General features: G+C 48.4%; 1 protein-coding gene across 1 annotated transcript in view; it reads left to right on the top strand.

The window, feature by feature from the left end:
* WBSCR16 (Williams-Beuren syndrome chromosome region 16) overlaps positions 1-11605 on the top strand; it is a 28024-nt gene that overhangs the window by 3135 nt on the left and 13284 nt on the right. The window contains exons 2-6 of the mRNA XM_015418386.1: positions 3-132; positions 2148-2276; positions 4774-4840; positions 5801-5852; positions 7775-7859. Coding sequence (XP_015273872.1) covers positions 3-132; positions 2148-2276; positions 4774-4840; positions 5801-5852; positions 7775-7859 — 463 coding nt within the window. The remainder of the gene's footprint in view (positions 1-2; positions 133-2147; positions 2277-4773; positions 4841-5800; positions 5853-7774; positions 7860-11605) is intronic.

Here is an 11605-nt window from a genome sequence, read left to right as displayed (position 1 = left end):
AGATCTACTCTGCTGCCTGTGGCTATGGATTCACACTGCTTTCCTCCAGCACCACAGACATTACCAAGGTCTGGGGGACGGGACTCAACAAGGACTCTCAGATTGGATTTCATCAGAGCAGGAAGGATCGCTGTAAGTACCTTGGCTGTGTTTACTCGCTTCATTGTTCATGCCCACAATTATTGTTCTAATTCTGTGCTGCTTTTCCTCCCTGAAGAGAACTAAAGCGGTTTACGGAGAACTCCAAATAGCTAAGTCATTTAAACAGACAAAGACAATGGAAATTATGCACAGGGTGAAGACAGTGGACAAAGATAACTTTTTCCTCCCTCTCCCAAAATACTAGAATCCGAGGGCATCCAGTGAAGCTGATGGGCAGTAGATTCGGGATGGACAAAAGGAAATACTTATTTACACAGTGATTAAATGTGGAATTCACTGCCAGAGGATGTAGTGATTGCCATAGGAATAAACAGCTTTAAAAGGGGATTAGATAGAGTTCTGGGGAATAGGTCTATCAATGGCTACTAGCCATAGTGACTGACGGGAACCTCCACATTCAGAGGCACTAAACCTCTGAATCCCAGAGACAGTAGGCAACATCAGGGGAAGGCCTGAGGCTCTATGCCGTGTTGTTGGACCTCCAGAGGAACTGCTTGGTCGCTGTGTGAGACAGGATGCTGGACTAGATGGACCTCTGGTCTGATCCAGCAGGGCTCTTCTTATGTTCTTAAATCCAAATGAATCTGGTCTGATCTTGGTCTGCCTACTGCCCGCCTCAGGCAGCAGCTCATGGGCTAAGAGGCCTTTGGCAGTGTCCTTTGGTTTGTGGCGAAGGCCTCACACTTCTAGAGTATAAACTTTGGTTTTTCACTTCCAGGTTAAACATTTTGCCATGGTAAATTGAGAACCAATGTGTTGTACTGGGTAGAGTGCCGAACCTCTGGGCAGACTCTCCTGCAATGCTTGACTGCTGCAAGCAAGGTTGCTCTGCTGTGCTGAAGCCACAATGGAGTGGCTCCGCCCACTCCCTCCCCCAGCACTCCCTCCCTTGCATCAGTTGTTTGCGGGCTGCATAATAGACCTAGACGGGCCAGTTCCTGCCCTCGGGCCTTATGTTTAACACCCATGATGTAGAAGTTTGCTATTAACAGTAGAATGTTTTGGAGGTCCTTAATGCACAGGGTTGCCATAAGTTGGAAGCAACTAGACAGCACTTCTGTCTCTCTGTCTCTGTCTCTCTGTCTCTGTCTCTCTGTCTCTCTCTCTCTCTCTCTCTCTCTCTCTCTCTCTCTCTCTCTCTCTCTCACACACACACACACACACACACACACACACACACGGATATTTATATCCCCAATTTTTCTCCAGTGGGACCCCTTAGTGCAGAGGTATCGAACTCATTTGTTACGAGGGCTGGATCTTACATAAATGTCACTTTGTTGGGCTGGCTTATGTGTGCTATAGAACGTAATGCCAGGTACCAGAGATATAAACTGTATAAAGGACAGCAGTGGGTAAGTTCTGAGTCGGTGTGTCCTCAGTGCAAGGCCCCATGGGCTGGGTGGGAGGTGCAAAGGAAAACCCACATGGGTGGACTGGGGAGCCAGCAGTGCAGCACTGGGCAGATGCTCCCACGCTGTTTGACTGCTGCAGATGAGGCTGTTCCGCCATTCTGAAGCCACAATCGGAGTGGCTCTGCCCACTCTGCCCCCCAGCAGTCTTCTGTCCCTTCCCTTGCACTAGATGCTCGTGGGTTGCCTAAGAGCCCTGAACGGGCCAGTTCCAGCCCCCGGGCCTTATGTTTGACACCCCTGTCTTGGTGGCTTAGATTGTTCTCCTTCCCTCTCTTTTCTCTTCACAACAACCCCATGGAGTAGAGTAGGCTGAAAGTGTGTGACTGACACAAGGCCACCCAGCATGCTCCCGTGGTTCAACCTGGTTCTCCTAGATCCTAAGTCAGATGCTATAACCAGTACACTGTTCTGGTCAGCCATTGTTGGAAATGGGATACTAGGGTACATTGACCTTTGGCCTGATCCAGCATGGTCTTCTTACATTCTTTGGACGTTTTTGTTTTTGAGTCAAACTGGTTGAAGGTGCTCACAGGCATATTCTTGAGTCATCTTTTCTCCTCCCCCCTTCAGCACGTGGTTATGAATACGTCCTGGAGCCAAGCCCCGTTCCGTTGCCCCTGGACAAGCCCCAAGAGACCCGAGTTGTGCAGGTGTCATGTGGCAGAGCACACTCCTTGGTGCTAACAAGTACCGAAGGAGGTAAGCTGATAGCATTGCATATCCCGAAAAAGTGCAGAACCTCACAGGTCTACGCCAGTATTTCTTTGGCTGCCTGGATCCAGCGTCCCCTTAATTCAAGTTTTGATATTGGCTGGAATGCTGGCTTCTCAGGCTGTTAGAGTAATTTTTCAAAAAATGAAAATTACCAATGTTTGGGTAAGGGTAGAGATGTAAAATTCCTGGAAATTTTGAAGCCATGGGGGTGGGGGAATTGGAAATTTGGGGGGGGGGGGAGATTGACATTTATGCACTACTCATGTTCCTCTCAAAACAAAACTATTTTTCTGATTTAACAATATACAATGAATCGTTTATAACTTAGTGAGTATATAGCATTGTGCTTTAACAGTATATAATGCATCATTTGTAACTTAGAGAGTATATCACATCTTGCTATTGGTCACATTTATTGGATTAAAAAGTATAAATGTCTTTGTTTTCTGTAGCATAAATTGTGAATACACCAGTACTTGAGAAAGAGTTGAAAATTGCTGGTCCGTATGCTCCCATAGCACATGTATATTTATTTATCTGCCATTTCAGAGGCAGAAAAAATAAAAGCTGAAGGCAGAAAAAAAATGAGTAGTCAGCAAAAAAGTGTATGTATTTGTTCAGCTTAACAGTCCCAAAAGTATAGACGAGCAATTAACCCGCGAGACTAAATGCACTACCCTCGGTCGCGTGTTGGGCATACTTTCTCAAATAGATATTATCAGGGGTCGTTTAGTAGAAAACGAGCTAGGGGAACTCATTAGCATAACTCATTAGCATATGCCACACCCCCTGACATCACCGGAAGTGTGTCATAAGGCCACACCCCCTGACATCGCTGGAAGTGTGTCATAAGGCTACACCCCCGCCCCCAACGGTCCCAGCCGCCGCTGGTGGCCTTGCAGCTCCACTGCCGAGCCCCATGAGGGGCCCGGTGGTGGACCTGCAGGGCCGGCGGGAGTGCAAGGAAGCCCCGCGAAGGCTCTCCCTGGCCCCAGGCAGGCAGGGGTGGGGAGAGGCAGGGAGGAAGCAACTTACCCTCCCTCTTCTCCTGCCTCCTCCTGGCTGAATGAGGGCCGGAAGCGGGGCGGCCGGAAGCAGGGGGCGGGGCTTCACCATGTGCCCCGCCCCCTGTACCTCACCCGAGGGAACTGCGATCCCCCGCGATCCCCCCCAAAATGACCTCTGGATATTATGGCTGTGGTTTGGGTGTTACCGAATCTGTAAGCCATGTTTTATTTGAATGCCCCTGGTACAACAACGAGAGACAGAAATGAATTAAACCTCTGATACTACAGTGGCCAGAGCCTTCAGTTTATATTTTTGTTAGGGTTGCCAAGTGAAAAAATCGCCGCAGCGGGGGACTCCCGGCTTGCGGCTTGAGCGCGTGCGTGCCGCATGCACGTCACCAGGAAGTGACATGACGCCGCCGGGCATGCTGGGGGCAGGGCCACGACTGTCTGAGGGAAGTGTTCCTTCGGATGGTCGTGGCCCCGCCCCCAGCGTGCCCGGTGGCGTCACGTCACTTCCTGGTGATGTGCACGTGGGGGTGGGGTCCCCCCCGGGGCCCGATCCCCCGCCGGTGGGGATCGGGTCTCTGGGGCGGGGGTTTTCCCCGCCCCCCGGGGGGATTTGGCAAGCCTAATTTTTGTCCCTAAGTTATTAGCAGATTCAAGAGTAGAAAATTAACTCATTTTAGCATTAACCCTCTCTGGCCTGAATTCTTTCCTTCTTCCTCATATTCCCAGTTATATTTGACAAATACTACTTAAGACCTATAGGTCAGAGGAGTAGAGAGAGAGAGAGAGAGTATTATTTGGACAGAAATTCTTTCATAGAGTCACAGAAAGTAGGACTGCCAGCATATTTGTATATTAAATTAGATTTTATAAAACTGAAAACACCGAACTCTCTAATAATGTATTATCATAAAACATAGTATAGCATATTGTAGTCAGAATTATTTAGAATCCTTGAAAATGTTGTTTATGTCTACAGTATGAGAGCTATTTTATGGTGATCCTCAAACTTTCTCAGTTTCTCCTTTGGAACGACCAAAATGCTTTGTAAGGCAAGGTTTTTTTTCCCCCCACTCAGAAAGAGAAAATATTTCCTAGGAGGGATTCCCGCCCCCCCAAGGGCTCTCCCAGATTTTCCAAGCCGAGGGAGTGAGGCTACACAGACAGAGTGATGGTGGCTCAGTGGTAGAGCAACTGTCTGCTGTGTAGAAGCTCCTGGGTCCGTCTCACCAATGAAGGATCTCCTGGAGTAGATGCTAGGAAAGACCTTTCTCCACCTGAGACCCTGGAGAGCCCATGGCCTGTTGGAATCGACAGTGCCGAGCTGGAGAGCTCGAGAGGCCTACCTTGCTAGAAGGGCAGCTTCAGATGAGCGTGGGAAAAGCTACTGCTCGTCTGTGTCCCTCTGAAAGGATGTTTGGTGCTTTGTGAGGTTTGTTTGACCACATCACCTGGCTCTGTTTCAGTCTTCAGCATGGGCAACAATGCTTACGGACAGTGTGGCCGAAAGGTGGTCGATGGGGAAATTTACAGGTGAGATCTCTTCCAGTCCGGGAGGGGTCATCATGTCTGGGCGGCAGAGCTCACCCAGTGAGCTTCAGGGCAGTGTGGGAATTTGAATGCAGAGAAGAGAGAGAGATTGGATGTGTACCCCACCCTTCACTACCCGAAGGAGTCTCAGAGCGGTTTACAGTCGCGTCCCCTCCCCACAACAGACACCCTGTGAGGTAGGTGGGACTGAGAGAGCTCTCCCGAGAACTGCCCTTGAGAGAACAGCTCTGAAAGAACTTATGAGTCTGACCCAAGATCACACCAGCAGCTGTAAGTGGAGGAGTGGGGAATCAAACGGGGTTCTCCCAGTTTAGAGTCCGCGCTCCTAACCACTACACCAGATTGGCTCACCCAGGACTGCCAAATCCTTATTTGGTATTCTAACCACTTCACAGTGCTCTCCGCATCCTGAGGGGAAACCCCCCCCCCAATAGAAATCTTTCTGGCTCAACATGATAACTGCTTAATTTTTGGTACCTGCCATTGCCTAAAGCAGGGATCCCCCACCCTTTTTGAGACTGTGGGCACCTTTGCAGTTCTTGACATAGCATGGTGGGCACAGTCACAAAATGGATGTCACAGGAGGCGGAGCCAGCCACCAAACCTTCTGCCGTGCAGTGAGGAGTCGGGCTGTGGTGGCCCCTGCTGTTGAGCCAACGTTGTTAAAAACCTGCACAGCCAGTCAGAAGCCTCGCTGGGCAAAAACCTCCCCTGGCCCTGCCCCCTTTCTGAAAACCCTTGGCGGGTGCCAGGCAACGTGTCAGAGGGAGGCCCCCCCCCCCCCGGTCTAGAGTGACGCAGAATGGATATCTGTAACAGCCCACATAGCAGGTCAAGACTATAGTTCTTGGTCGTGTGTAAATCTTGTTACTGTTGTGTTCTTTTAAACGCACAAATAAACACATACTTTAAATCCCTTCACTGCCTTGTTCTCTTATACAGCGAAAGCCAGCAGATTCATCGACTGCGGGGATTTGAGGATCGAGTCGTTCAGGTAAGAAATCCATTGCTGGTGTTTTTCAAAGGAAGCTCTCAGTCCCGGGCATGCCACCCTGGTCGCTGAGGATGATTTCTGACTGCGTTCACCCAAAACCCTTGAGTTGAATTTGTAGACACTTAAGGTTGGGTTCAGACCGAATGCCAAATTCAGTTTAATTTAGCCAACCGTAATCCACGAAGGTAGGATCTGAAGGAGGCTTGTATTAACCACATCTAAATTGGTTTATTAACCACCGGAAAACGGACTGCCTTGTAGGGCTGTTGTGTAGCCTGTTGGCTAGGGCTGCCAGGTCCAAAAGAGAAGCTGATGGGGGACTTACCCGGACACTCCTGGAGGGGGGAGAGAAGAAGCACGCTGTGCCTGAGTCATCTCCTGGAAGTGATGTAGGTACGTCAATGACGCTGGGGGGCGACACTCTGTTTTTTGGGCAAAACTCAATGGTTTGAAGCTATTCCCCCCCCCAAAAAAGAGGGGGGGGAATCTAAACCAACAAAGCACAAACCTCCAAAGGAAGTTTAGAAAACTTATTGAGGGCCAAAATATTTTACTGTACCCAAATATATTTACTTCCATTATATTTTTGTATGGAATTTTCCATTGAATTATTAGATATTAATCTAAAACATTTTTTTTGTCTTTCTCTACAGCATTCCAATGTTGTTCCTGTTTTATTTATTGTTAATTGCCTTACATGTGTTACAGGGACTCTGTCGCTTGTTGTGTTTTGCACTATTTGACTTCTGAAGAAGGCTCTTGTGAGCCGAAACGCGTCAGGTCATATACTGTCCTTTTGTGCGTGTGTATTTGTAACTCTGAACATTTTATGAGGCTTTATTTGGGCCCCTACTAGGTTTTTATATGTCTTTGTAATAAACACTCTTTTGTACACTTACTTATGTTTTTAACCTTTGGCCCTCGATAAGTTTTCTAAACTTCCTTTGGAGGTTTAAACTAATTCCACCATAGAGTTTTCCCCCAAACCCAGAGCGTCGCCCCTGATATCACCGACACGCCTACGGCACTTCCGGGTGACGTTGGAACATTACGTTTGGGGTGGTAACACTCCCCCGCCGGCCAGTTTGCCAGTGCCATGGGGAAACACTGGAAACCAGGTTGATCCCCGGCATGCGGAGGGTGGGTGGGTGGGGGAACTGGCAACCCTGTTGTTGGCCTATCATGGTGGCTGGTTGTAACAGGAAAGTGGACTAGATGGACCCACTTGTCTAATCCAGCCAGGCTCTTCTTATATTGTGTAAATGTAGATGCTTTCAGAGGGTGGCTGTGTTGGCCTGCAGTACAACAGCTGGATTCAAGTCCCGTTTGGTGTAGTGAGAGACGGTTTGGTGTAGTGGTTAAGTGTGCGGACTCTGATCTGGGAGAACCGGGTTTGATTCCCCACTCCTCCACTTGCACCTGGCTGGATGACCTTGGGCAAGCCGTGGTTCTAATAATGAGCCGTTCTTGAAAAAGAGCAGTTTCTGTCAGAGCTCTCTCAGCCCCACCTACCTCACAGGGTGTCTCTTGTGGGGAGGGGAAGGGAAAGGAGTTTGTAAGCTGCTCTGAGACTCCCTTGGGTAGTGAAGTATAAATCCAATCTCCTCCTCCTCCTCCCCTTCCCCCTCTTCCTCCTCCTCCTCCTTCTTCCTGCTCTGAGACTCCAAGTGAAGGGCGGGGTATAAATCCATTCTCTTCTTCTTCCAGGGCTGTTGTGAGGCTTTCAGCAAGGCAACCTTGCGTGAAGTGTGTTAAAACACTGAAAAAAAGCTGTAAAAGTGCTGGTTTTGTTAGGTATTGTTGGTCTCTGTGGGGTGCTGTCGTACAGACATCTTAAAAATATTTTTCGAATGAGATCGTATTCAGGATTCTTCTTCGCTTTTGCTTCTCCACCCTGCCCCCCTTTGGTTTGTTGTCGACAGGTTGCCTGCGGGCAGGACCACAGTCTCTTTCGGACCGAGAGGGGAGATGTCTACTCCTGTGGCTGGGGAGCCGACGGCCAAACAGGTAGGAGGACAGAGGTGAGCCGGGTCTTGGGGCCTCAGTGGCCGGGGGCCGCAGAAACACGAGAGCCGGATGGCACCTCTCGTTCTGCCCCCCAAGCCAGAGGGATGACTGAGCCAGGAGCAGGGAGCGGAAGAGGCCGTGGAAATGGGTCAAGCGAGAACCACCCTTTGGATTTTGGAAGACTCAGAGCCATGTATCTCCCCCTCCATTTTCTCTTTGGGTGCGGTCAGACGGCGTGCCGGAGCGATTTAAACTACTCCGGTTCCAGTCGGATTGTATTTGATCCGGGACAACTGCGGTCACATTACCCTCTCTCGCAGCGCAGCACATCGCTCCTGGGCGTCCACACAGCAGCGTGTGTCGGCGGGTTTTTAAAAAAAATTTTTTTCACAGTTTGCACATGCACAGAACAAATTATCCCAAAAAGAATGGCCTGAAGTGAAGACTTCCCTTGAAACCTTTATAGCGAAACTGGCCTCCGTGAGGTCCCGGACTCATCTAAAGCCTAAAACTAGGCACTGTTTTTTTATTCGTTTTATTAACGGCGGGGCAAAGCTTTGCCCAAGTGCATATCGCCGATGCCAAAAATAATAATAATAATGGTGGACGAAAAGCAGAAGCCTCGGGCTTCCAAGCGGAAGTGGCTCTACACCGGCGGAGGCGCGATCACACAGCAGAAAAATGCAGCTAGAACCGGAGCACCAGGAAAACACCACTTGGGGACCTGGTAGCAGAATACTCTGGTTTAAAGGGTGTTTGAGCTGGTTGGCAACAGCTAGGGATGGGAGGCAGATGTTGGCTGTGTGATCGTGTGTAAGTAGTCCGTTTCTAACCGGTATGTATACCAGCTCAAATGGCCTGTCTGAACGTGCCCTTTCTTTCTGTTGTTTTTCGCTCATTGCCTTAGATTGGAAGTCCCCGAGAGTCAGAGGCCTGTTTGTTTTTGACCTAAGTAACTTTGTAAGGCTTCAAGAGCCAGTTTGATGTCGTGGTTAGGCGCGCGGGCTGTAATCTGGGAGAACCGGGTTTGATTCCGCGCTCTTCCACATGCAACTGCTGGCGTGACCTTGGGTCAGTCACAAGTTCCCTCAGAGCTGTTCTCTCATGAGCAGTCCTCGAAAGACCTCGCAGGGTGCCTGTTCTGGGGAGGGGCAGGGAAAGGAGATAGTAAGCCATTCTGAGACTCCTTCAGGTCGTGAAGGGCAGAGTATAAACCCAATCTCCTCTTCTTCTCTTCATCTCCTGCTTGGTGGCGGAAGGGGCTATCAAATCACAACTGACTCCTGGTGGCCCCCTGATGTTTTCAAGGCAAAAGATGTTCAGAGGTGGTTTGCCAATTGCCATTGCCTTTGCGTAGTGACCCTGGACTTCCTTGGAGGTCTCCCATCCAAATACTGGGCACGGCTGGCCCTGCTTAGTTTCCGAGATCTGACAGGGTCGGGCTAGTCTGGGACATCCAGGCCAGGGCACATGGACTACTTATCAGAGATTAAATATCCGGGGTGGGGGTGGGGGGTGGAGTCAAAGGAAAGTTGTTCCCTGAGGAAATTTTGCCAGCTGAGGAAATTTTCTTGTCCCGCTGTATCATTTCTCTGCTTCTGGCCGAGGGGCGAGGGACGCAAAAGGCCCTGGAGTCCTTCAAGAAGGGTGGCTAGGTTCTGCGGCCAGGTATATAAGGAACGCGAAAAGCGAGGCCAATAGGCCATATCTCTAGTTTTATCCAAAATTGTTTTAAACTGACTTTTCGAATGGTTTAAAAGGTTTGAACTGTAGTTTTCCTTTTTCCTTTATATTTCGTATCACTTATAAGTGTTTTATGTTACTAAGGTTTTTACTGGCTCATAACCAGCTACGATAGTATTGGGAATTTTTCTATTTGTCTTTTAAATTGTTACGTACTGGTCAAAGACCATAATAGTAAACTGACTGACTGACTGACACTGGAATCCCACCTACCAGTGTTCCCTCTAAGCTGTGGAATCTTGTGAGCAAAAATTCTACTGTGTGAGCTCCTGGCATTCAAGTTGAGAGCGAGCGATTTGGCTACTGAATAAATTAGTTTATTCAGGAAGGACAAAGACCTGAACAAAGACCTTTGTCCTGAACAAAGACAAAAATGTGCAAGCCGGAGGCGAAAAAACTGTGAGCTAGCTCACACTCACTCAGCTTAGAGGGAACACTGCCACCCCCCACTCGCCGGAAGCTCTTACCTGCCCATAGACATTTAACCAGCCCTGGTTTTGATATTTACACTTGGCGGCAGTGTTCCCTCTAAGCGGAGTTAGTGTGAGCCAGCTCACAGTTTTGTAGCCTCCAGTTCACAGATTTTTGTCTTTGCTCAGGAAGGAGGGCTCCAGAGCAAACTAATTTATGCAGTAGCCACATCACCCGCTCACAACTTTAATGCCAGCAGCTCACAAAGTAGGATTTTTGCTCACAAGACTCCACAGCTTAGAGGGAACATTGCTTGGCGGTTGTCGTTCTCTGCCTCGGTCTGTCTGAGCATCTACTGGTGCCCCGACAGGCTGCTCCTCTGTCTGTCACATGAACACAGGAAGCTGCCCTTTTCTGAATCAGACCACTGGACTCTCTCAGAGTCAGTATCGTCTTCTCAGACTGGCTGTGGCTCTCCAGGGTCTCAGGTGGAGGTCTTCCCCATCACCTACTATCTGGGCCTTTCTTTTCTTTTCTTTTTTTAAAAAATATTTTAATTACTTTTCAACACTTATATATAATACAAACTAATATATATATATTCATATTATGAGAGACTCCCAACAGCATTGCTTCTTATAACCGAAAAAAAATATATACATTTGCTTAAACCTTCAGCCTTTATCTTTTATCCATTTATAGAATTTAGACCAGGTGTCTTCAAAGAGTTTCTCTTCTTTCCCTTTTAGCATTGTTGTTAGTTTATCCATTTCAGCCACATTTAGTAACTGATATATAAACTCTGCTCTATCCGGAACTTTATCTACTTTCCAGTATTCTAGCGTACAAAATTCTGGCTGCCGTTACACTATGAATCAAAATTATTTTATCAGCTTTCCCATATATTTCTGGTATCATGTTAAGAAGAAACAGTTCTGGTTTTAATGGTATTGGAGATTGAATGATATCTTGTAGTATTTTTTGTATCATCCGCCAAAAACTCTTTGCCTTACCACATGTCCACCACATGTGGAAATACGTGCCCACATTCTGTTTACATTTCCAGCATATATTCGATATTGCTGTAAAATATTTAGCTAACCTTGCTTGATATAGATACCATCTACGCAGTATCTGGTCCTTTCAATGGAGATGTTGGGGATTGAACCTGGGACCTTCTGCTTGCCAAACAGTTGATCTTCCGCTGAGCCAAGGGTGCCTCCTCTGTCCTGGTGCTGAGATGCCACAGGTCTGGTGGGTGGGCCTTTCCAGCTCGACTTCCTTAGACCCTTTAGCTGGAGAGGGAACTGGGGACCTTCTGAGCGGCAAGCAGCCCCTCTAGTTTTAAATCTGTCTTCTGCTGCTCTGGACTTTGGGACCATCTCTGGCTCATTGCTGTGCTTGAAGGTCTTTCCCAGCCCAGGATCCTGAAACTTGGATAGATAGTGGCCAGAAATGAAACCATACATTCCAGTTTGTATGCTCCCCCACCTCTCCATGGCAAACAAGCTCTAGGCAGCTGGCATGCAAGGTGTGTGCCCTGTGGAACCTCGTGCCACTGCAGATTTGCAGAAAAGAAAATCAATACAGCC

Source organism: Gekko japonicus, unplaced genomic scaffold (genome assembly GCF_001447785.1).
Source record: "Gekko japonicus isolate JY-2015 unplaced genomic scaffold, Gekko_japonicus_V1.1 scaffold89, whole genome shotgun sequence".
NCBI classification, from domain to species: domain Eukaryota; kingdom Metazoa; phylum Chordata; class Lepidosauria; order Squamata; family Gekkonidae; genus Gekko; species Gekko japonicus.
Note: the sequence above shows the minus strand (reverse complement) of the source record. Positions and strands in the feature narration are given on the sequence as shown.